Source organism: Rhodnius prolixus, unplaced genomic scaffold, assembly GCF_049639745.1.
Source record: "Rhodnius prolixus isolate KJV_2025 unplaced genomic scaffold, Rpr scaffold_7, whole genome shotgun sequence".
In the NCBI taxonomy this organism is placed as follows: domain Eukaryota; kingdom Metazoa; phylum Arthropoda; class Insecta; order Hemiptera; family Reduviidae; genus Rhodnius; species Rhodnius prolixus.
This window is the reverse complement of record NW_027411582.1, coordinates 37,647,922-37,675,539: the sequence shown is the minus strand read 5'-3', so window position 1 is coordinate 37,675,539 and position 27,618 is coordinate 37,647,922. Positions and strand designations below refer to the sequence as shown.

Below are 27,618 nucleotides of genomic sequence, written 5' to 3'. Positions count from 1 at the left end.
GCACATTTTTGAAATTTTCTGAAAACTGGCTTTCGATGTTTCATACTATCTAACGGGCAAACAGATTAACATTTTTAATTAGAATCGAATGAAAGTATCGAATTAATTCGATCGAAAGTACTTCCGGTAGGGGAATTGTGACCGCTTTTGATACATTTTGTTCACCACACACACACACACACACACACACACACACACACACACACACACACACACACACACACACACACACACACACACACACACACACACACATTATGTAATCAGGCTGAGTTGCTTGCGATTCAGAGGGCTTTGATCTGGTTGGAACAAAGATATGAACAACTTGAGCGACGTTCTTCTGTGCTGAATTCGGACAGTCGGGTCTCTCTGCTAGGTATTAATAATGCTAACAGGAGGGAGCCATTGTTGGAGTGTATCAGGGGATCTGTTCATGCTTTATCTGCTGATGGATGGAATTTAGGCTTTCTTTGGGTCAAGGCACATTGTGGAGTTGAAGGGAATGAACGTGCAGATATGTTGGCGAAGGAAGCTGCATTAAGCACACTTCCTGTATCTTACGCCAGAGCTCCTGTATCTTATCTCAGGGAAATTTGCAGGCAAGCAGTGTATTCTGGATGGGAGAAAAGATGGTATGATACAGCGAACGGAAGCGCTACAAAACAATATTTCCCTCATATTGTTGATCGGCAACGTGCAGTCTATTTGCCATTGGGATACATGCTCACTCAAGTTCTGAGCGAGCATGGAAAACATCGAGCCTATCTATATAGATTTGGTTTGGCTGATAGTGGGCTTTGTTCTTGTGCGGAAGAGGTTGAACAGACATGGGACCATTTGATATACCATTGCCAAGAACATGAAAGAGAAAGAAGTCGGTTGATTCGATACGTGCTTTCAACAGGATCAAGATGGCCACTACAAAAGCAGAAACTGATATCGAAACAATATGTATGCCAGTTTGTCCAATTCATTTATAAAATCAAATTAAACAACTTAGATTAATGTAGACAGACAGTTGTGATAAATTGAAGTAATTTTTCAATGTTTATTTATCTATTCATTTATTTTCTTTTTGTTATCTGCTAGTCCTGTAGTTATTCAAATGTAAATTTGTGATTATGTGATCTATAATACTAAGTGATAGTAATATATACATGTAATATGTAAATGGAGCATGTAGAATAAAGTTTATTAAAAAAAAAAAAAAAAAAAAAAAAAAAAAAAAAAAAAACACACACACACACACACACACACACACTTAGACCATTTTCTAGAAATCACTTTTTCCAGACTCAGAGGACCACAAGATTGTTATTTACGGTGAAAACTCCTGGCATGATAGCAATACTTTCCTTACTCACATGAATAGAAAGCGTTTTCTAGCACCGAGTTAGTGATTTCCCAAAGCTAAGACATTTTGGACCCACAGAGGCAATGTTTAGAAAGATCTAGTTTAAAACTTGGGCCTCTTTACAATACGGTGACCATTCGTACTGTTTTTGGCAGGACAGTACTGTTTTTTAAGACGCTGTCCTTTTTTTTTAAGCATAAATGTCCAGTTTTTTATTTATTTGTACTGTTTTTCAATGAAATTTAAATTATACTCAAATTTAATTTTTGAATGTAAAAATATAGTATAAATGTATAATAATAATTAAGTTCGCAAATAATCGTTTAGAAAAAAAATTTCTGTGTACATTAACTTTGGACGAACCTTTAGCGTAAAACACAACCTGTTTTACCGATAGAGTAGACTAATCGACTAGTGTAAACATAGATCGATAAACGTCATGTAAAAACTAATAACTAAACTAACCTATACTATTATATGGCCATTGTTTTGTAATAACCGATCTCGTGTTAATAAACGTATTAATATTTTTTATAGGTTTATTTCTTTTTGCTCCTTGTCCTGTTTTTTTGATACAAAAATAATGGTCACCGTACTTTACGAGGTCCAAGCATGTCGTAGTCTGGGCTAAGACGCGCTAAGACACAACTACTTCTTATAAAAACATGAAATTTTAAAAACTTACAAGAAATAGCTAATAGTAGATAAATTCGAAATTTATCAAAGTCGGTCAAACACCGTTTTAACAACACGCAAAGGTTTTACAAACAGATTTCATTGAATAAAGTAGTGAAATCAGCTATTATTTTTGTATTCATAAACCAAGATATTTTATAATTACAAATTATTAGACCTGAAAGACGAATATATTAATATTTAATTCATTTCTTTTTAAAATACATGCTCGTAAATTTCTATACACACGAAGTTAAATTAGTAAAAAAAAAACAGGTGTGCACCCCCCACATGACTATTTCTTAAAATTCCCTGTGTACCAACTCAACAAATATTCTTCAAACTCTGTACATCTGAGTCATACTTCATGCTTACCAACATTACACAGTTTGTAAAACTGTACATTACACTAAAATATAACCTCACTGGAAAGCCCAAGAATTGTTCTAGAAAAAAAATGATAAAACTAAATGTTATCTCAATATATTCGCCTCTCATAAGTTAAAAAATTATATAATTTTGATAATCGATACTTTTATTAGGAAAAAATTTCATGCGTGAGTTCATACCAGATTTTTTGTTTTTCGTTTTCCGTAAACAGGAAACCATAAAAAACTATATAGTAAATATTTTCAAATTGAAAATTTGATGCGATCTCAAAACTGCTCACATATATTTAAAGATTGTAATATTTATTGGTGATAATCACTTGTTATAGTAAACATTTCGATTTAGTTAAAAATCAAATCGATTTATGCAGATTCTACGATTTTAATACAGTTGTTTTAATTTAATTTACAACTGTTATTTTATTCCAAATCTAATTGAATTATATAATTGATTGTAATTTAATTTAATTACGAATCAAGCTCCACATGATAAATTATTTCAAGGATATAATAATTATATTTCCATTATAGTAGTAGATATAATTCATTATAATAGCATTAGATTCATTAAGATCAATATTAAATAAACATATCAATTTCTGGGCTTATAATTTGCTGTTACACTAAATTTTGAGAGGGAATGAATTTGGGTAAAGGTTAGAACTGTTTCATCTTACTCCCACTATACTGCGCTGCATATACTTTCTTAAAACATATAACCTTTACGTTTACAATACGTTATATCTCGTTATACCTCTTCAAATGAATGCAAAATGATCAAATTTCATCTAATTGTAAAGCTAGTAGTTATCTAGTATTATGTAGAATTTCTTTTAAATATGAACAGTAGAAAGCGAGTTAAAATAGGTTCAAGGTTTTTGAGGATCTAGAAACTCTAGGTCCTGCTATTGATTTGTTTACTAAATCTATTTCACTTATTTCTTCCAAAATAATTTCATTTTATAAACTACCTGCCAAAAGAAAATGCATTTTCTGGATGGATTATTTTTATAGGCCTGAATCTTTTACAGTTTACTATTTATTCGGTGAAAATAATACTCAGTATCGATAATTTCTCATGTTAGCGATACTTTCTCTTATCTTCTATAGTAAGAGAAATGAAAAAAAAAACAAACTACATTTACAAGAAAATAATGTAGACTGGCGGTAGGAAGGGTAGTATTCGTGTGAATCTGTGACGTCGTTTCCTACAATTGTACAAAAGTAATTTCAACAAAAGTAGAAATAATATTCTGGGAACAATAAATATATACATATATGTTATTTAAACTGATATATTTACAATTTGAGGAAGTAAATAATTGTATTTAATGCCCATGATGTTTGGAAAAATGTGAACCCTCAATATGTACGCAGTTATGTACAATAAATATCTTGAAGTTGTCCAACAGAAAATTACAACAAAATTTCTCATAGTTGTCTGTTGATCGGATGCAATTATTTACAAAAAAAAAATGATATTAAATTTTATTGTATTAAAAAAAAAATAGAACAAAAAGATTAAATATCCATATGAAAATATGTATACACATACGAGGGTCGTTTGAAAAGTCCGTGCAAAAATAAAAACTACTTAATTTTTTGGGGTAAACCTTTTTTATTTTTCAACATAGTCTCCTTTTAGGCTTATACACTTCGTCCAACGCTGCTCTAGTTTGTTGATCCCTTCCGAATAATAGGATTTGTCCAAGTCTGAAAAATAGCCTTTCGTTTCTGCAATCACCTCCTCGTTTGAATAAAATCTTTTTCCCGCCAGCCATTTCTTCATATTGGGGAACAAATAGTAGTCCGAGGGAGCCAAGTCTGGAGAATAGGGGGGATGTGAAACGAGTTGGAACCCTATTTCCATTAATTTTGCGACCACAACTGCTGAGGTGTGAGCTGGTGCGTTGTCGTGATGGAAAAGGACTTTTTTGTGGGCCAATCGTGGGCGTTTTTCTTGCAGCTCGGTTTTCAAACGGTCCAGTAACGATGAATAATATGCACATGTAATAGTTTTACCCTTTTCCAGATAGTCGATGAGGATTATTCCTTGCGAATCCCAAAAGACAGTCGCCATAATCTTTCCAGCCGAAGGAACGGTCTTCGCCTTTTTTGGCACAGATTCCCCCTTGGTAACCCATTGTTTAGATTGTTCTTTGGACTCAGGAGTGTAGTGATGTATCCATGTTTCATCCACAGTGACGAAACGACGCTTGAAGTCCTGCGGATTCTTCTGGAACAGCTGCAAACCGTCCTTGCAACACTTCACACGATTTCGTTTTTGGTCAAGCGTGAGCAATCGCGGCACCCATCTTGCGGATAGCTTTGTCATGTCCAAATGTTGATGCAAAATATTGTGTACCCGTTCATTCGAGATGCCCACAGCACTAGCAATCTCACGCACCTTCACTCTTCTCTCATCCATCACCATATCATGGATTTTATCAATGATTTCTGGAGTAGTAACCTCAACAGGGCGTCCAGAACGTTCAGCGTCACTTGTGCCCATATGGCCACTCCGAAAATTTTGAAACCACTTATAAACTGTTCTAATCGAAGGTGCAGAGTCACCATAATGTTTATCAAGCTTCTCTTTAGTCTCTTGAGGCGTTTTGCCTTTCATAAAGTAGTGTTTAATCAACACACGAAATTCTGTTTCGTCCATTTTTTGAAAATCACTCGACTTCCTCGATTCAAACGAATGCCAAACACAAAGAAATAGACCGATCTGGCTGAAACTTGGTGTGCGTTCTTCCAAGAGATGCTACTAACTAAACATAACCTCGATACGCGCCAGTGGTGCTATCTCTGTGAATTTGCATGGACTTTTCAAACGACCGTCGTATAATACGTTAAGTCCTTGCGTAGTTTGTTTAATTAAGAGTATATTTTCAATTGATGAAATGATTTAATGTTTAGCCGTTATTAGATGGCTGTGGCTAAGAAACAAAACTGTTTTGGTTCAGAAAGGAAGATAAATAACCTTCACAAACCTTCCATAACCTCACGTATCGTTTAACTGCGTGTATAACTGTTGTTGAAAAATACCGCGGAACTTTTACAATATCTGACCGAAATTTTAGTTTTTGCGTGAGTTGTTAAAAAAAATAACTTGGACTAGTGTTTATCTTCAACTCCAATTTGTGTGTCAGTGTACAGGCAATGCGTGAATTTTGTTCATGAAGAAAGTAAACATTACATTTATGCTGCTAATTTTACTATGAGGTAACATGTTTAACGAATTAGTGCAAAAGTTATTAGCGTTTTTACATTTATAGATGTGATAATCTCATTGTGACTGATGATGGAGAGATTTTCGTATAATTCAAGGTCAATAGGATCATTGATAAGATTCCAGGTTGGTGTGCTCCAAATCTAAATAGTAAACGTTTCATCCTTTAATTGCGAATGAAATAGGAGCCCCCCAAAATAAAAAAATATGTTTTTCTAGTTTTACCATTTTTTAAAAAATAAATTTCCCTTTCACCCGCTGTTTGTTTCTGCTCTAATTTCCAAGATCTAAGTGAACACTATTTTAATATCAGTGTATAGTAATGAGAAAAAGAATTATGAATATATAATGACGTAATTATTACGCATAGTTACTTCCTCTACGAAAAAAAAATAAGAGAAAATATTGTTCAGATTGGTGTAACTGTAATTTAATATTTCAACAGAAATAGTTCCCTCAGTCAGAAGTAGTTTTTTACAAAATGATGTAGGTGTATAACAAAAAGATTACGTATTATGACGATAAAATTTTTGAATTCTATGAAAAAGCCCAAAATAAGTTGTATTTATAAGTTTTTATTTAAATTATTTTTTTTGTCGTGGGGGGGGGGGGCGGGGGAAATTCGTTTTGAGTATTTTGAGGTGTTGGCTAAACTGATCTCGTAAGTCAACAACTTGACTAGAGTAGTAAGAAAAAAAGTCGTGTGATTGGTCACACCATAATTTGTTTTTAAATTAACTAAATAAAGTTATCTTATTGGATAATCTAATCTGTACTACAGGAGACAAGCTACCTTCTTTTTTTCCCAACTTCTACAGAATAATTTCAAGTATTGCTACCGAATTAAAAAAACATATAAGTCACACCTTATTATTCTATAATTTCCTCCTCTTAATTTAATTAATATGCTTTCAGCGTAAAACTCGCTTAAACATAACATCAAACTACCTCTTATTAGTAGAACATATGTTTTGATAAACGTTTTAATAGTTTGTAAGAAAAATAATTCATATAGCATATTAATTACGTTAATGGAAAAACATTGCACATACATTATTTATGAGTTATTATTCAAATTACTAGCATTTACTTCTTATCATTTGTAATAATTTAAATTATTACTTCTTGCCAGTGAAATATTACGATTATTGGATTGTAGCGGCAGCCCACGCATAAAAATGTTTTCTACAATTTTGGACGTCTTATTTGGGACACTCACATGACTTTGCCTTTACAAAATTAATTATTGACTGTATAAAATATTTTTTTAAGAGAAATTTGATAAAAACCATTATATTTAATTATTTTTTTCTTTAGAGAAGTGTGTATTTTTGGAAATGGATAATATTTGAATACATTGCATTGTTTTTGTAAAAATGCCAAGTTATAAGAAAATATACTTTACATAATAAACGTGTAAGCGTTAATACCAGAATTTTATTTTGTAATTTTTCGCGTGATTTTTGCCCAGCGCCTTTTTTTTCTTTATAAACAACATCGTCTACAATAGAAACACCGCTGGACATAAGATGACCTTGACTTTTACAACTAGCGCCTGTTTTCTTTAAGCACGAAATTCTTGTTTATATCTTCGTCTTCCTCCAATTCCTCACTCTCTCTTTCGCTCAATTCCTCAAAAAAATAAAACTACTGCTTCCTCGTGTTTAAATATTCCGCTTAAAAACCGTGTAAATTATTGTAATCTTTGTCTGTAATTTTTTTAGGCTTTATATACTACTTCCATTCCTTTTTACTTAATATTAAGTATTCAGATATATAATTACTGTAGTTTTTCAATCAATTTTTTAACAGATTTTTACGTCTTTTTACTAAAGACAGCATATCTTTATCTTTAGTTGGACTTATAATTTTATTCTTCAAGGCCACATCTTGATAAATTCCTTTTTGTTTACTTTCTCTTTACCGGAAGTATCAAGGCTTTTCTCTTAGAATTTTCCCAGGAAAATTATTTAATTCACATGTATTAATCTGGATTTTAAAATATAGAGAAAATCCTAGGAGGCATTTTCAAGAAAAGTTAAACCAAAAAAAGAAAAGTGAAAAAATCTGATTTTTAAAGTTGTATTTCCGGTTATCTTGTCTTCTTCTTTTTTTTAAACCATGCGTATTTACTGTATATTTACAGAAATAATTGAATTAAAATCACCTACAGAAGTGAAGAGCTTGTTTAGGCATCTCTCTAAAGTACAGTTACCAGTATAATGTACGGTTTTGGGTCTTATATTTATAAAAGCAGCTTAAAAATGCTTAGTCTGAGTTTAAAATTATAATACAGTCGAACCTCGCTTAACGAGCATAATTCGTTCCAGAACCTTACTCGTTAAGCGAAATACTCGTTAAGCGAAACAATTTTTTTCATTTAAATTAAAATAAAAGGGTTCCATGCAAAAAAAATATTGATAAATTTTTTTTTTATAACATTTATTTCGAAAAAATTATATACATATGTACATATGATGTAATATAATATAAATTACATATATTAATTGAGATAAATATGTACATTCATAATTAATCCTTTTTAATTATAAATTTGTCCAATGTTCCTTGTTTCTGCCGTCGCTTCAAAATGTCTTCAAAATGTGACACAGCATTATCATTAAATAAATTTATAGATCACGTAGCCACAGCCTTATTCGGGTGATAGTTTTCTACGTGTGTTGCAACAGTTTCCCATGCTTTCAACATTTCTCTTATTGCGCTGGAAGATTGTTCCTCTGATATTTTCTCCTCTTTGTCTAATAAATTCTCTTCCACCAATTCTTGTTGTGAAATGTGTTGCAACTCAACAAGTTCCTCTGTGGATAGCTCTTGTCTATGATCGTTCAACCCCTAGAACAATCTAAGCCTTTCTTCTCTGCCCAGGTCAACTTCGTTACAATATTTAAACACAAATGTCACTATATGGACTTTCCCTATACACCACTCATTCGGTGAAGTTCGGTTTCGACTGTATCAGTGCATTAGATACGTGGAGAATATGAAACGCATATGCGTAAACAGGAATGACTAATCGAAGAATGCGCAGTTTTCGATGAGTCAGCGAAAACTGCGCAGTCAGCGAAATGTCATTAGAAAACTATCGTTATGCGAAACATCGCTCGCTATAAGAATCAATTTGTTTTACTCGTTATGCGAATTACTCGTTAAGCGAGGTGCTCGTTATGCGAGGTTCCACTGTAATTCTGAAACCGGAAGTAACAAAGAATACCACATCGGTCAATAAATTTTCTTTTTGCATGATTTGCCCATGAAAATAATTCTTCTTATTAGACCATTTCCTGTAAAAGGTCGTCTGGTTCTTTTCTAGGTTATTGCCAACCTCCGTACAATGTTCTCTCTCTCTCTCGTTACAGAGAAACTTGAACTCAAGATTTCCGCATTTGAATCAAGCGCCCTAGTATATATTCATGACTACATGATTATCTAGCTCATAAAAATTATTCTCTATAATCATATAGAGACGAATAACAGCGATCCAGAGATCGCTAGCTAATTATAATTCTGCTATATAATTATTTAGATCCAATATAATCCTTGATTTAAAATAATTTCGATTATTTTTTTCCGCACTACTACGTAAGTCAGTTTAGCTTTTAAACACATCATAATTTTTTTTTTTAAAAAAAAGAGGAAATATTGAGAAATTCCCTCCATGGATTCTTATTATAATATGATTCTATTTTGAAAATCAAATGACTCACAAAGTTAAGAATCGTATTTATTGCGTGTATCGGCCATTACGAAAATGACTTTTTTTATTATTATTTTTTCCATAAATTTAATTATTACGAAGCAAAAAATGTCAATGTTAATTGCTCGTAAAAATAGAATTATGTAAATAATGAGGGAAGAAGAACATTAAAAGTAATGGATTAGTGGGGAAGATTCCTTTCGGTGTAGTAATCTTTAGTAATGCGGACCTTGGAAGGTTATAACCTATACGTACTTATTCATTTTAGTAACTACGTAGAATTACACTAAATTACTACTGCTGTCATAAAGGGATTTCCACATCAATGTTAAAAATCATTTTGACGTTATTACTATATCCGGTGGAAATAGTTCAAAAGTGTAAAGTAATATTTTTTTTGTTTTACTTTTAGAAATGGTATTAGTTTAGGAAGTGGTGACGTAAGTGAAGTGGAAATATCTACGCTAAACTTATTAATTGACCCCTAACAGTGGAAGAATTTCTGAAACTGGCCTGGGATTCCCAATAAACATGATTGCTACGATGGCTAAAATTAAAGATACATTTTTTACTCCATTTTTACTCTACTAGTAAGAAGAGATACGGCGATAAAGCAGTGTTGCCAACTTTTGTTTTCACAAAAAAAAAAAAAAGTTTTGAGGTCTTCTGTGTCTTACAAAGAGGTTTATTTTTGTACAAATTGAAGCAAAGAACGTACAAAATTTGTTATTTCAAATCGGTGCTTCTGTGTTGTTAGCTGTAGCTGTTGATGTTGATGATTTTACAGCCACCGAAATCAAGATTTAATTAGGTATTAAATTATAGGAACGAGCGGAAAATTAGTTTTGATATGAAGGCTGTGGGCGGTTAAATATTTAAACGTAGTAATTAAATTAATTGCCTATTTTTTCAGGCGTAGTAAAGGCTTACGTCCAACTACTAAATTAGGTGACGTGGACGGAGGCCAGAACATACTTTACTGTAAATTTCTCATATTAACCATTAAATAAAATCGAAGGCCTAAAAGACCGGGAATCGAACCCACTATAAACCAACAATACATATTAGCATTGCGGGTCTAGTATCTTAACCACTCGGCTACCGTGTTAATTTAAACATAGTACGTTTATTGAACTCATAGATCTACAACTTTTTGTTTTCCAGGAGGGTATGTATGGTGGGTAGGAATTTCTCTAAAGTGTTATTTCCATGCATTGTGCAATTTTACTAACCAAATAAAAAAAACAAAATACATTTGATAATACCTTGAGAATAATGACAAGATTAAGTCGTACGAGTATTGAGGCCATTTTTTTTTTTTCGTTAATTATCAAAACAGTTAATCCACTTGTTGATTCCCTAAAATTTCTGTAATTATTTCATTAAAAAAATAATTCAATTGATGTATAAGATCCTGTAATATATTAAGGGCGTCCAAAAAAACCAATGACGTCTTAAAGATACTGGTTTTTTAGAGTGTTCAGGACCTTGGAGGCTGAGTGTTGACCTTTTTTTTAACTCCACTGCCCAGTGGAGTGGGGGGGGGGTCCCCACTCTTGTTCCATCCTTGCCGGAAGTGGCCAGTTTGGTGTGCTACGGAATTTTTTTTTTTTTTTTTAAACATTTCACTACTACCATTTTCTTTTCAGCTTCTTGTTGTTCTTCTTTCTTCAGCTTCTTCTTCACTTTACCGTGAACGAGAATAGAGAAGATCAGTTGTGTTGGTCAAAGTTAAGTGCCGAGGTACATGACGTGTTTAGACCACGGTTGCACGGAAAATTGCCAGCTGGAGAAAGAGTCTACGTTTATTGTAAGAGTAGGGCGTTTGCCTTTTCTTAGTTTAATATTGATTAGTACAGTATTTAGTCTGTTTGTCTGTTGGTAAAGTAAGTCAGTTCTGTCCATGGTGTAGCCACTTCATCAGCGAGGAGAGGCTGTAAGTGATAAACAGGAACAGCCCTAGGGATAGTTCCTCGAGGAATGCTTGTTGCGATTAGGTGTGCCCATGAAGAGGCAGAGTTTAGGTGGATAACAGTAAAGTGCTTCCGCCCTCGACCTCGACACCCTAATTCGTAGTCAGAAGATTATTTTCTTCATAGTACAATGATTCTAAAAAGATATTGCGTTCTTAAAGTTGCCATTTTTTTGTTTTTATGCCCAAAAACTCTGTTAGAACCGGTATCAGATAAAAACAAGTGACAGTTTGTCCTTCTGAATAGCAGGAACTCAATCTATATACTCGTATTTTTGGTCCATAAAAGATTGTACTAAATTTTTTGTTAGTAACCTTTTTTACTGTAAAATTTGACCTTACTGGTTTTTTTAGCTAGTTTATTTGAGTCACCGGCCGAGTGTATTTTACGTAAGTTTTGTTAATTTATTAATAAATAAATTTATCAAAAAGGTTGGCCATCTTAGTTGCAACTATTTACATACAAACTTACCAACTATTGGATGGATCAGTACTCCTATATTCCTGCCATCCTTATAGCTTAACCGAAATTAAGATCATAAACTTTGTCCTCCTAGTTATTGCAGAGACTTCCCAATTTAATGAAAATTCTTTCCGAGGTAATTTATGCCTCACACTTCCGGAAATCCTAGGATTCATTTCTCTTGTATTAGGATTTCTCACCGGAAATAGCTTCTTTCTAGTTTCCTAGGCGTGAAAAATGATTTTTTTTTTTTTTGTTACTTACTCTTACTAGGATCTTGCGGTACTGCGATCATAAGAAAGACATATTTTTTTCAAAATGACGTTTAGACCGGAAATATCCGTGCCCCCTGAGGAGAAAGGAGTAGCTAGGAACTTCCGCTAAAGCACCAGTTCTATAAAATTTACAGCACTTAGTCCTATATTGGGGTTTAATGCACTGCTAAAATTCCTAGTTTAAAGCAATATTTCATAACCGGAAGTGACATTATACTAAATCAGGTTTTCCGGGTTTTTTTTTATTGTTCGTTTAACTTCGTACACCTATCGTGTGTTAAGTTGGTACACAACAACCTGTATTTGGAAAAACATTCTCCTGGGGAAAATTCTATTAATTCTATTCTATTCGGAAATAGTGGAGCTTTTTTCTTTTTTAAGGCCATTTCAGTTTAATTTTGTGGACTTCATTTTGAAGGAAATAGCAAGACCGGAAGTGCCTCTTTTCCGGCATTTTTCCCAAACAGAAAGTCGTGTGCGTTTTCCCAACCGGTTTTTTTTCTATTTCAAGAAATATTTCTCTATAATTCTATTTTTAGAACTAGCTTATTGAATATGTTAATTTAGTCTTACTATTTATACTGCTGTTTCTTAAATAGCAAAAACACTAAGTGATTTATACATGATTGTCAAGTAGTATTTAATACTTTTCTCCGTAATGAGCTACAGGAATTTATGACGCAAAATACAAGACATAAATATTTGTCTTATTTAAATAAATAAATGTAGTCTTAAATACACGGAATAGTTTTTTTTAGAAAAAAAAAAAAGAACACTCAGTATTTCAGATTGGATTGGTCATCGTCGTTGAATGCATAAATTTTGTTTACCCCTTTCCTAGACAAATACATATGTTTTTTTTCCATAATCGTCCTTGTTTAATGGCGACGACCTTGAACAAAAGAAGTTATTTCCTCTTCTGACCATCCGATTATTATTTCTATAATTTAAGTTTAAACCAAAAACAATTTTTATTTTTATTTTTTAAATGTAGTTTGAATTTTGGGGGGTCATAGATTTTATTTTGGGGGATACTCACAATTAATTAAAATATTGCGCGTGTTTGGGGGGGCTGATCGCGTAGAGGGGGGAAATTGCATAAAAATGGTTCTTTTTATAATAATGTAAACAAAGTTTTTTTAATAGTATTCTAGAAATTAGTTAATGAATGCTCTCCACAACCTAAAATTGACTCAATGAAACATTTTTTGGGGCCAAAATTATTTTGGATTATTTTTCTAGGAAAATTTGGGCATTTTGAGGTTAGTTAGCTTTGAGGTTAGTTAGTTTTGAGGTTAGTTAGTCTTGAGGTTAGTTAGTTTTGAGGTTAGTTAGTTTTGAGATTAGTTAAGTTGAGGTTAGTTAGTTTTGAGGTTAGTTAGTTTGAGGTTAGTTAGTTTGAGGTTAGTTAGTTTTGAGGTTAGTTAGTCTTGAGGTTAGTTAGTTTTGAGGTTAGTTAGTTTTGAGATTAGTTAAGTTGAGGTTAGTTAGTTTTGAGGTTAGTTAGTTTGAGGTTAGTTAGTTTGAGGTTAGTTAGTTTGAGGTTAGTTAGTTTGAGGTTAGTTAGTTTGAGGTTAGTTAGTTTGAGGTTAGTTAGTTTGAGGTTAGTTAGTTTGAGGTTAGTTAGTTTGAGGTTAGTTAGTTTGAGGTTAGTTAGTTTGAGGTTAGTTAGTTTGAGGTTAGTTAGTTTGAGGTTAGTTAGTTTTGAGGTTAGTCTTGAGGTTAGTTAGTTTTGAGATTAGTTAAGTTGAGGTTAGTTAGTTTTGAGGTTAGTTAGTTTGAGGTTAGTTTATAAGAGTTTTCACGCTAATTTTTTTTTTGCCTTTTTTTTGGCATTGGCTTTCGCCATACAGCCAGCATCGTCTAGGTGCTTATCACTAGAATATCACTCACTCTCCATTCTTACTTATAAATACACTCGCTTCACACATTCATCCCTCTACTATATACAACTATTTACATAAACTACAACTAATGGATGGATCAGTACCTCCTATATTCCTGCCATCCTTATAGCTTAACCTACATTAAAATCACCGTAATCCTTCTCTAATCATTTTCTTGCACGCTAGATTTGTTAAAACATATGTGACATTGGAAATTTTTTTTTAAATTTTTGATTAAAGGTTTAACTGTTAATTAGGAGTCATGGACGAAGATGAATAGTTAACATACTTTACCACAAATTTTTACTTATTAACGTGCTTTTTTTTTCCTGAAGTTACTGGCGCCCGGGGTTGACCGCAGAATTAATCCGTCAAGGCCGCGTGGGGCTATAAGGATAATAAGGCCTGCAGGCCTATTAACTGGGCCACTGCAGGCTCAGAAAACACATGCATCGCATGGGCCTGGCAGATGGCTAGCCTTTGTAGGTTCTGTCAGGAAGAAGAGGAATCGGCACTGCACTTGTTTTGTCAGTGTGAGGGGCTTGTCTGGGGCTAAGGATGTTACTTCTCGGGGAGGAAAAAAAACCAAGGCCTGTGAGAGCTTTACCCAGGAGCCACTCTTCAGAATTAAGAGTTTGATTAAGCGGACGGGTCTGGAGGGTGAGCTCTAAAGTCGGGGAGCCACAATAGATCCATAGCGGTGGCGGTGGCGTAGGCCTTGAGGCCGCCATAGTCTAATCTAATCTTCTGGTGCCCGGAGCCTTTTTCCAGACTGCACTGTAGAGCCTTCGGACGATGTTCTCTCGTTACAGACAACATTGTCAATATCACCGGGACAGTGAGCAGTGTAAGAAGCTCCTTTTGGAAGAGAAGTTCTAAGAGCATATCCAACTTCTGCGGTACTTATACTTTGTACGTATTTAAATTACCCAGCATTGCCGGCTCAAAGGGAAGTATAAAATTCATTTCCTGCCCAAGGAGCAATAACATGAATAATAATATGTTTGCTGGTGAATTATTTTTTTTATTCCTCAGCATCTCTTACTACCCAATCATTAACCTAAATTCTTCCAAAATCATCAGGAAACCATTTATCGTCTCGTATTCCACTAATTATTACGAGACTATTAAAAAAAACAAACATATACCTAATTTACTTTTTCTTTTTTTTTTAACGTAATGATTTAGTTATTAGTATATCATCCTCATGTTTAAAACTATTAAATATGTCAGCTGGTTAAAAATAGACACGATGAATGATAGAAGATTTAAATTGCTTCTTGTATATTGTGTTGGTAACATTGGTATATTGTTGGTAACATTGACGATTGTGTAAAACTGGGCAGGTGGTGAGCTGTACTACTATAGTAGAGCTCCGTGTTGACACAACCAATGCTACATAGATATTAATAAGATAAATGGACCTTCAAACAAGGAATTTAATTGATAAATTTATGTAAGTCAAGGTATTTAAGAACAAGTTAAGAATTTCTCCTTTTTTTTATGTTAAATTCTGTTTAATTATTGAAAAGATATTTTTTTGGGCGGTTAAATTTTGATGTGACTCTAAAAATCTCCCCCCCTCCAAAAAAGTGAAAAATCCAGTAAAGTGGCACTTCCGTTACAGAAACTTCGATCGCTAAGATATAGTTGGACGTACGGAGGGGGCGGGGTACCAATTGATATTTTGTTTACTTTTTCTTTTTTGGATACAGGGAATTTAAAAACTTATTTAACCAGTTAAACGGTGGAATTTAGTTTTAAACCCCCCCCCTCTCAGTGTGCGGAATTAAAATCAGACAATGACGTGTATACACGTCGAACGCGCAGGGCAAAACCACTAAAAAGTTTACAATAGTCGTAATATAGTCACTGCAAGCGACTTTTTTCTGCAATCTCTCTCTGGGACTTGAGATTACCAGAGCTCATTCTGTGCTCATTCCAAAAATCTTGCACCGCTTCTTCACGTTATGCATTGCTCTAGTTATAACTAGGGACGCAAGAGCTTTTTTTTTTTACAAGGAAGATTTAGACTCATCAAGTAGTCCCTCTCCACGGAAATCTTTAGTAAAAGGCGAAAGATTTATTCGTTTTTAAGAGAGACCAGAGTTACAAGGAAGAAAAGAGCTTTTTTGAATTCTGTGCAAAATGAAATCATGCTCGTACTGAGGTCTGAACCTCTATCTGGGCATTGCACAAGGGTTGAGAGCTTCTATTTGTGTGAAGTAATTCCCCAATCTCTAATGCGGAGACCAAACATGTACAAATCACTTATCATTTGACTGAATCCTTCCACCCCCTCTCCGTACAAAAATACTTGGCAGTTCTATTGGTAAGTTAAAGGAAACATCCCACTAAATAATAATCTTATTGTATTTTATTAAAATTTCGAGTTTTTTTTATAGTTAATGGCAATTTTACGAGGGTCGTTTGAAAAGTCCGTGCAAAGTCAGAGAGATAGCACCACTGACGCGTATCGAGGTTATGTTTAGTTAGTAGCATCTCTTGGAAGAACACACACCAAGTTTCAGCCAGATCGGTCTATTTCTTTGTGTTTGGCATTCGTTTGAATCGAGGAAGTCGAGTGATTTTCAAAAAATGGACGAAAAAGAATTTCGTGTATTGATTAAACACTACTTTATGAAAGGCAAAACGCCTCAGGAGACTAAAGAGAAGCTTGATAAACATTATGGTGACTCTGCACCTTCGATTAGAACAGTTTATAAGTGGTTTCAAAATTTTCGGAGTGGCCATATGGGCACAAGTGACGCTGAACGTTCTGGACGCCCTGTTGAGGTTACTACTCCAGAAATCATTGATAAAATCCATGGTATGGTGATGGATGACAGAAGAGTGAAGGTGCGTGAGATTGCTAGTGCTGTGGGCATCTCGAATGAACGGGTACACAATATTTTGCATCAACATTTGGAGATGACAAAGCTATCCGCAAGATGGGTGCCGCGATTGCTCACGCTTGACCAAAAACGAAATCGTGTGAAGTGTTGCAAGGACGGTTTGCAGTTGTTCCAGAAGAATCCGCAGGACTTTAAGCGTCGTTTCGTCACTGTGGATAAAACATGGATACATCACTACACTCCTGAGACCAAAGAACAATCTAAACAATGGGTTACCAAGGGGGAATCTGCGCCAAAAAAGGCGAAGACCGTTCCTTCGGCCGGAAAGATTATGGCGATTGTCTTTTGGGATTCGCAAGGAATAATCCTCATCGATTATCTGGAAAAGGGTAAAACTATTACAGGTGCATATTATTCATCGTTATTGGACCGTTTGAAAACCGAGCTGCAAGAAAAACGCCCACGATTGGCCTACAAAAAAGTCCTTTTCCATCACGACAACGCACCAGCTCACACCTCAGCAGTTGTGGTCGCAAAATTAATGGAAATAGTGTTCCAAATCGTTTCACATCCCCCCTATTCTCCAGACTTGGCTCCTTCGGACTACTATTTGTTCCCCAATATGAAGAAATGGCTGGTGGGAAAAAGATTTTATTCAAACAAGGAGGTGATTGCAGAAACGAATGGCTATTTTTCAGACTTGGACCAATCCTATTATTCGGAAGGGATCAACAAACTAGAGCAGCGTTGGACGAAGTGTATAAGCCTAAAAGGAGACTATGTTGAAAAATAAAAAAGGTTTACCCCCAAAAATTAAGTAGTTTTTATTTTTGCACGGACTTTTCAAACGACCCTCTTATATTGTTTCACAACGAGTATACACCACGTCGAACGGCACCGTAATAGAGATTTGTGGTTTGACGTGTATACACGTCAAAAACGCTTAACTGGTTAATATTTTTTGTGTAAGGTGGTTAAGGAAATAAAATAGAAAAAATATTGAAATTATACCATGAAACAGAGAAAACAACGTAGATTTGCCAAATTACGTAAACAATTCTAATCATTGTACCATCAAATTTTTAAATTTAAAATAAAAATTCAATTAGAAATGAATCAATTATTGAAATTAATCAATTAATCAATAATACAGGTTATTAATGGCTATTTATGGTTCAACCAAAGTATGGAAACCATCATTTCATGAAAACGGGCCTGGTTAAGCTGAAAAGGCGGGAATGGCCGTCAATCCTTAGTAACGACACCAGAATGCTGCACTTAACTTAAAGGCGGGAACTAGGAGAAGCTTAATTTCAAGCTATTTCATTTAATTTCTCTTATCAACCCCCCCAAAATAAAACAAAATCCTTGAATCAATTTACACGCCATCACTAATTACGAAGTTATGTTTTGATGTCCAAGGTTAGGTTACATACTAAATAAATTTTAGTTAACATTTCAATGACATAGATGTCTCTGCTCTGTTAACAATAACATTAAATGTTTCTTTTTCAACATTAACATTATTAACATATTTATGGTTAAATAAAATGATAGTAAATGGTAATATTTAATTTCTTTATTAAATCTGTTAATTTTTTGGTGGTCGGGGTGTTATAGAGACTTGAAATTCTTTGTGCTATGAACGACTGTCACCGGATGGATGTGCAAATGTAGCATTTCATTTTGCTGTCTTACAGATTTAAGCAGTTTTAAGCATACGAGGGTCGTTTGAAAAGTCCGTGCAAAAATAAAAACTACTTAGTTTTTTGGGGTAAACCTTTTTTATTTTTCAACATAGTCTCCTTTTAGGCTTATACACTTCGTCCAACGCTGCTCTAGTTTGTTGATCCCTTCCGAATAATAGGATTTGTCCAAGTCTGAAAAATAGCCATTCGTTTCTGCAATCACCTCCTCGTTTGAATAAAATCTTTTTCCCGCCAGCCATTTCTTCATATTGGGGAAAAAATAGTAGTCCGAGGGAGCCAAGTCTAGAGAATAGGTGGGATGTGAAACGAGTTGGAACCCTATTTCCATTAATTTTGCGACCACAACTGCTGAGGTGTGAGCTGGTGCGTTGTCGTGATGGAAAAGGACATTTTTGTGGGCCAATCGTGGGCGTTTTTCTTGCAGCTCGGTTTTCAAACGGTCCAATAACGATGAATAATATGCACCTGTAATAGTTTTACTCTTTTCCAGATAGTCGATGAGGATTATTCCTTGCGAATCCCAAAAGACAATCGCCATAATCTTTCCGGCCGAAGGAACGGTCTTTTTTGGCGCAGATTCCCCCTTGGTAACCCATTGTTTAGATTGTTCTTTGGTCTCAGGAGTGTAGTGATGTATCATCCATGTTTCATCCACAGTGACGAAACGACGCTTAAAGTCCTGCGAATTCTTCTGGAACAGCTGCAAACCGTCCTTGCAACACTTCACACGATTTCGTTTTTGGTCAAGCGTGAGCAATCGCGGCACCCATCTTGCGGATAGCTTTGTCATGTCCAAATGTTGATGCAAAATTTTATGTACCCGTTCATTCGAGATGCCCACAGCACTAGCGATTTCACGCACCTTCACTCTTCTGTCATCCATCACCATATCATGGATTTTATCAATGATTTCTGGAGTAGTAACCTCAACAGGGCGTCCAGAACGTTCAGCCTCACTTGTGCCCATATGGCCACTCCGAAAATTTTGAAACCACTTATAAACTGTTCTAATCGAAGGTGCAGAGTCACCATAATGTTTATCAAGCTTCTCTTTAGTCTCCTGAGGCGTTTTGCCTTTCATAAAGTAGTGTTTAATCAACACACGAAATTCTTTTTCGTCCATTTTTTGAAAATCACTCGACTTCCTCGATTCAAACGAATGCCAAACACAAAGAAATAGACCGATCTGGCTGAAACTTGGTGTGTGTTCTTCCAAGAGATGCTACTAACTAAACATAACCTCGATACGCGCCAGTGGTGCTATCTCTCTGACTTTGCACGGAATTTTCAAACGACCCTCGTATGTATGATTCTGTAAAGATTTTTATTGCATTTATTATGTAACCCCCCCCCCCCAAATGAACTTTGAATTTTTTCTATTTTTTTTGAAGTTAATATAGCAAAAATTTAATTAGAATGTCCTTAAAGTTATTTATAGATCCTGTGGGAACGACGGCCCCGTTAACAATAGACATAATTCTACTTCTTGTTTCTCATTCCAAGTAATTAAATTTAAAAATGCTTCATGATTTAGTAAACCGTTCTCTCCCGTTTTTCAAGATTCAAGGATGAATTATCTTTGCAACAGTTTCTGCAGAACGAGGAACGAGGGGGGATTGATTATATTATCTCGAAATGGCAGGACAGTTTAAAGCCTCTATTTTTTTGGCGGTGGTTGCATTTCTCGCTAGAATTGAAAGTATGCCTATAAGTTGCAAAAGTACTTTATATTTTCATGCTAGAAATTAGGGCATGATAAGCTTGGAGCACCTGGTCATTCTTCTGCAATTCATATCTTCCAGGTGGACCAATAATGGGACGTGGGGGTAAACAAAAAAAAAAACAAGTTCTTAAAGGATATGTGAAGCAAAACATCCTTTGATAGATTCCTTTACAGACCTAGCCCCCTACATCATCTTAATCTGCGGTTGGCGTGTCTTTTGACATATGAATGTTAGGATTCTAAGAGTGGGCGACCTCGCAGCATCCATCCTTAAGGTGGCTGTCGACAGTCAAAAATTTTGATCCCGTGACCCGTCCAGGGTTGTAGTAAGTAATGCCTATGCCTATTTTTTTTTCCTTTTTTTTTGGCATTGACTTTCGCCATACAGCCAGCATCGTCTAGGTGCTTATCACTAGAATATCACTCACTCTCCATTCTTACTTATAAATACATTCGCTTCGCACATTCATCCCTCTACTATATACAACTATTTACATAAACTTACTTATTAAGCGGATAGATCAGTACTCTATATTTCTGCCATCCTTATAGCTTAACCGAAATTAAAATCACCGTAATCCTTCTCTAATCATTTTCTTGCATTCATTCTAATCGGCCGTAATATTTCTTTGATAGTTCTGCTATAGATTTAAGTACATCGATGTTGGGTGGAGAATATTATGTCTTCGTAGCGAAATGGTGCATCTAAATACCTGTCGTCAAACATTCGTTTCCTTTCTACTACATAACGTGGACATATCCATTATTATATGTTTGAAATCCTCCTCCTCATTGCAATCTACGCAAAGAGAAGAGAGGACCTTTAGTTGATCCTGTGAAGATACGATCCGCACCCAGCGTGGTCCGCTCTCAGCCTGCTTATTGTCGTAACAACCCATTTATTAGTGACTGTTCCCTTAAACCATGGTTGTCTAGGTAACTGATCTGCCATACTTTTATAGAATCTCCCTTTATTACCATTACTGTAATCTGTCTGCCATTTTTGGTTGCTTCATGCCTATTTTTTCAGGCAGGCTTTACGTCGAACTACCTAATTAGGTGTCGTGGACAGAGGCGACTAGCAAACATACTTTACTGTAAATTTCTCACATTAACCATTAAATAAAATCCAAGGCCTAAGACCAGGAATCGAACCCACTAACAAACAATAAATCTTAGCTTACAGGTCTCAACTAGAGCGTCCTAGTTCACGTTCACCTTTATATTAAAGTCCTAATGGGCAGAAACTCTGGTATTTATTTGTACTTCCAGGGTTGCTAGTTTAGATGTGATGAGGTCGCTCTAGGATCTCCCTCATAGTTGAAAGTTAAGGAGTATACCCCTTCTACACCATTTTTAGATGCATTTCCTTCCTTGTAAAATAAGGAATAAGGTGGCTACAACTCGTTGACTTCAGAATCTCCTCTGAATGCTCGACCGGGTGTCCCATAAAAGCGCCCCATTACCAATAATCCCCATATACAATTTGTTTTGAAATAATTTATTGCTTACATAATGATTTTGAAGTAAAAAAATATTTATTATTATTTTTGGATCGCATTTATTGATAAAAATGATGAAACTGCATCAAATAATCCCGTTTGATATTAAATCATAAACGCTTTCACTTAATGGAATCAGCTATCTGATACAGTTTGCTTAAGAACTGGCTGGGATTGCACATCTCGGTGACCTTGGTACCTTGTCACTTTAATGGTGTTATGTAAACAAAAACAATTTCCATTTTGGGCCATTTATCTTTATTTTTTGCTTAATTTTTTTGTAATTCGCGCGGTAAAAAAAAAAAGGCGAATTGCAATCATATGGAATTACGTTTTCATCTGTTTCTATGGCGTAAACAAACAGCTGGGCGCCAATTACCACAGATGTTAGAGCGCCAAAATTTATTTTAAATAAAGTTAGTAAATTTGTTTTCCTGTACTTTATAAAAATTGTCTTAAGGTTAGATTTTACTTTTGCACTTCAGTTTACTATGGGTGCGTTCCCACTAAGCGTTCACAACGATCAAGCTCATGGCCGCGCGGTTTTGCCCGTTCCACTTGCACTTGCGAACGTTACAATCGAAAACCCAAGTGGAATGGTCTATGGGCGTTTTAACCGTTCATGTAAACATTACAAATGGCGACCTCGAAAATAAGTCAGAAGCTTGAAGAGGTAGTTTTTTTAATTTTAACCCCGTTTATAAGCAGTTATAGTCAAACTTTATTAATTATTGGTAAAGTTGACTTATATTAAAAGTATATATATACAGGGTGACCAGAGTTATATGCTCCACCCACTTCTTTTTTAACGGCGGGAAATTTCGAAAAAATAAAAAACACGTATTTAATCATTTTTAGTCTAGTTTATTTTCAGTGAATGACCCATTTTTTTAAACCTCTGTATCTCGAGATACAGCATCCAACTTTGTTTTTTTCAAATGGAACGTTATATTTTTTGTTGTATATTTTTATAGCATTTGAGCTCCTAAAAAAAAAAAAAAAAAAAAAAAATTTTGAAATAGGTTAGGTTTTTCAAAAGTTATGGTAATTTAAAATATGAAAAACAAATTTCAGTTTATTGTCAAAATTACGTTATTTTTTTTAAAGAATCTGTTCGAACTGGGCACAATCAACGGAGAGGCAAGCCAAAACTCTGGGATTCCCACGCTTTGCTTGTAGCAGCACTTATGGTAGCGAAGTCAAGATCTAGGCCGGCTAGAGTTATTCGGCATTCCAGATCATCGATTGAAGCCACGGGATTAAGGATACTGTACACTTTATTTTTTAGGTATCCCCACAAAATATAGTCCATTTGGGTTAAGTCCGGAGATCGAGGTGGCCATTGGATGGGACAATGAGTCCTTACGCACTTTTAATGGAAATTTCTGTCCAGGTAACCTCGAACCACTCTCGCCGGGCAACCATTTTGTTGAAAATACATATCTAGCCGACGTTGTAGATGAACATCTTCAAGCAGAACTGGCAAAATGTCTCTTCAAAAAAAGTTAGATATCTTGCACCAGTTAATTTCTCTCTGTAGAAGTATGGGCCGATTAGTTGATTTCCTAAAACTCCACACCAAACGTTTGTAGAAAAAACAACCTGAACGTCGAATAACTCTAGCCGGCCTAGATCTTGACTTCGCTACCATAAGTGCTGCTACAAGCAAAGCGTGGGAATCCCAGAGTTTTGTCTTGCCTCTCCGTTGATTGTGCCCAGTTCGAACAGATTCTTTAAAAAAAATAACGTAATTTTGACAATAAACTGAAATTTGTTTTTCATATTTTAAATTACCATAACTTTTGAAAAACCTAACCTATTTCAATTTTTTTTTTTTTTTTTTTAGGAGCTCAAATGCTATAAAAATATGCAACAAAAAATATAACGTTCCATTTGAAAAACAAAAGTTGGATGCTGTATCTCGAGATACAGGGGTATAAAAAAATGGGTCAATCACTGAAAATAAACTAGACTAAAAATGATTAAATACGTGTTTTTTATTTTTTCGAAATTTCCCGCCGTTAAAAAAAAAATGTGGGTGGAGCATATAACTCTGGTCACCCTGTATATGTAATTCAATTTTTATATTACATGTTCGTGAAGTTTATCAACTTTACGTTTAAATAAAATTAAAATGTCTTTTGTGACAACATTAGGATATTTATTAATGCAACGTAATAATGCTTTAGAAAGTTCTTCATCTAGTTCCGACGAAAAGTGGAATGCAATTTTATACAAAATCGCAATAGTGAAAAGCGAAAACTTAGGCCACCGTATTATTAACTATCAAAGTGTAATTAATTGGCCGTTATTCAGTGATTTAGTATGTTAAGGGATAAGTAATTTTTCATTTTATTATTTTTTTTAGACTTTCGAGAAACACATTCGCTTATTTACATGAGATAATACTTTTATTTTACCTGATATAATTTTTGTCGGTCGCCATCTTTGCTTTTAAAAAATTGCGCCAAATTTTTGAACGCCCACTTTGACCCCAGCTATTTAGTGTCACATTTTCGCCACGACCACTATGACCGCGGTCGACATGTGGAAGACGGCTGAAGTTTATATTTTGATCGTTGTGAGCGCTTAGTGGAACGGCACCCTATATAATCTGCTGTCTTTACCTTCCAATGCTCGAGAGGTTATCAGCGGTTTCCCTTTTAGGTATAGAACTTGCATACACGTGTAACCTTAACCTAATTCCTAGTTGAAACCATTTTGGAACCCGTACCAATAAGGTTTTTTGCATATCTAACAGTGTTCAAATTCTTGTCTTAGAGAGTTATATGTATTGATTATCACCAGTGTTTATTTTTCTTGAAACATTAAAACGAAACAATGGACCAAACAATACTTAACAATAAAAGCACTGTTATCCTTGTGTTTGAGTCAAGGCTTTATAAAAACAAATGTATAGGCATATGTATGCAATAGATATTTTTAATGGTATTGTTTATAAATTCTTTTCCTAATGTACTAGGCAATGATAATTCAGATAATTTAAAATGCTAATTATTGATTCCTCTTTTAATGTTTTTTAAATTTTATTCATTGGTTAAACAAACAATTGAATTTTATTTTATTTTTTTAACAATTCTTTAAAATGAATGACCAAGCTGAAAAGGTACTTGGAAAATTTTGCGATAAATATGTAAGGGAAAGTTTTATTGAATGCTGAAATCTGTTTCTCGGGTCCTCGATTTCGAGCAAGGGATGCGGTTACCTGTGGGCATCTTAAGGTAACATATTTAATGGAAGAGGAACCGTTCCGCTCTTGAAGAAGGAAACCTGTTTATGGGACGCCAGACAGCCGAAGCTATCCCGAGAACCGTAGTCTTGGTCCAAATTAAAATATTCTTAAGGGTGTCTCGAGATAGGATCACACTCCGGCGGGAAGGGCAAGGTTCTGTAAAAGGAAACGTAGACGAAGGGAAGCTGAAATTCTTTCTCTTACATTGAGATGAAACTTTAAAAAAAAACAAAACAAGGAAGCGCAATAATCGATCCATTTTCATTTAAGAGTACGTCTTAAAAACATCATTATCGGTAGCCCAAATCGAGAATAGATTCGATAATAAGCATCAGCTGAGATCAGCTAATTAAATCCCCTCAAGCAATAAAGGAACCCCGCCTTCCACCACTCTTAGCTATTTCCTACAATTAATAGCCAAATCATTTGATAAGAATTGAGACAGACTGTGTTGTTCTGGATAAAGACAGAAGTAATAGGTGATGTAAACAAGATATCGCTTCATTAGGTATGACGTAAGCAACTGGGCAACGCTAATTCAGTGAGGAGAATTCCCCCTGGATAGGTTATCCCGTAGGTTGAAAGACCTGGATTATTAAAAAAAAAAACGAACACACTTCATGCAAGGAATTTTTTATTCCCATCAATTCTGTTGCTTCGATCAATTATTTCAAGGTTACGGACAGTTCTTTTTCAACATGTTCGGAATTTTCCATAGACCAATGAGGTGAATGTAGTACATTTATTATTAATTATACACGTAATATATATTAATTTTATTAATTTATAAGTATTGTTTTCTTCAAATAAATTAATGCCAGGGAATCCTCTCCTGTATCTATATTATACATTTTAGATAAATTATATATTTCAAAAAAAATGCTTACACCAACATTCATCAATGATTTCATTCATTTATTTATTTTTTAAATAAAAATCCTCGGTTTAAGTTCATTTTTCGATTAAAGTGATTGTTACTTTATGTAGTAGTCAAACGTTAAGAATAATAGGTTATAATTAATCTGGCTTTATATAAAATAATATAGTTTTCTTCAACTACATTCTTAATCAGGTGTTCTCACAATGTTGTATTTATACTCGTATATGTAATATAATGTAGATAAGGATATGCATATTTATATGATAGCCAATGAATTATTAAAGTATTTTCCTACAAGTACTATCTCTTTATGGAGGCATCTTTGGTCTATAACTGTATCGTAAAAATCTGTCGAGTAGGAAACGAGATATTTGGAGTTAAATTTTGGTATCGTTTAAAACAATGAAATCTTTAACTTCAAATATCTCGTAAACTACTCGATAGATTTTGTTTATATTTTACCTCTATATGGAGGCTTCTTTTGTCTATAATTGTATAAAATTTCGTAAAAATCTGTCAAGTAGGAAACGAGATATTTAGAGTTAAATTTTGGTTTCGTTTAGAACAATGAAATCATTAACTTCAAATATCTCGTAAACTACTCGATAGATTTTGTTTATATTTTACCTCTTTATGGAGGCTTCTTTTGTCTATAATTGTATAAAATTTCGTAAAAATCTGTCGAGTAGGAAACGAGATATTTTGAGTTCAATTTTGGTTTCGTTAAAACATTGAAATCTTTAACTTCAAATATCTCGTAAACTACTCAATAGATTTTGTTTATATTTTACCTCTTTATGGGGGCTTCTTTTGTCTATAATTGTATAAAATTTCGTAAAAATCTGTCGAGTAGGAAACGAGATATTTTGAGTTCAATTTTGGTTTCGTTAAAACATTGAAATCTTTAACTTCAAATATCTCGTAAACTACTCAATAGATTTTGTTTATATTTTACCTCTTTATGGGGGCTTCTTTTGTCTATAATTGTATAAAATTTCGTAAAAATCTGTCGAGTAGGAAACGAGATATTTGGAGTTAAATTTTGGTTTCGTTTAGAACAATGAAATCATTAACTTCAAATATCTCGGTAACTACTCCATAGATTTTGTTTATATTTTACCTCTTTATGGGGGCTTCTTTTGTCTATAATTGTATAAAATTTCGTAAAAATCTGTCGAGTAGGAAACGAGATATTTAGAGTTAAATTTTGGTTTCGTTTAAAACAATGAAATCTTTAACTTCAAATATCTCGTAAACTACTCGATAGATTTTGTTTATATTTTACCTCTTTATGGGGGCTTCTTTTGTCTATAATTGTATAAAATTTCGTAAAAATCTGTCGAATAGGAAACGAGATATTTTGAGTTCAATTTTGGTTTCGTTTAAAACAGTAAAATCTCTAACTACAAATATATCGTTAACTACTCCATAGATTTTGTTTATATTTTACCTCTTTATGGAGGCTTCTTTTGTCTATAATTGTATAAAATTTCGTAAAAATTTCTAGAGTAGGAAACGAGATATTTAGAGTAAAATTTTGGTTTCGTTTAGAACAATGAAATCTTTAACTTCAAATATCTCGGTAACTACTCGATAGATTTTGTTTATATTTTACCTCTTTATGGAGGCTTCTTTTGTCTATAATTGTATAAAATTTCGTAAAAATACGTCGAGTAGGAAACGAGATATTTAGAGTTAAATTTTGGTTTCGTTTAAAACAATGAAATCTTTA

General features: G+C 34.2%; 1 protein-coding gene and 1 pseudogene across 5 annotated transcripts in view; both read right to left on the bottom strand.

The window, feature by feature from the left end:
* The window catches only part of LOC141446526 (ABC transporter G family member 23-like), a 78,797-nt gene that overhangs the window by 22,746 nt on the left and 28,433 nt on the right, over positions 1 to 27,618 (bottom strand). The window contains exon 1 of one of the 5 annotated variants that reach the window (XM_074113070.1): positions 2,599 to 2,653. The exons of the other annotated variants lie outside the window; for them this stretch is intronic. Within the exon in view, the coding sequence (XP_073969171.1) occupies positions 2,599 to 2,638 (40 nt within the window). The 5' untranslated portion in view covers positions 2,639 to 2,653. Of the gene's footprint in view, positions 1 to 2,598; positions 2,654 to 27,618 lie in introns of those variants that run through there. 5 annotated transcript variants of the gene reach the window in all.
* On the bottom strand, positions 15,942 to 16,076 carry LOC141447663 (U5 spliceosomal RNA; annotated as a pseudogene).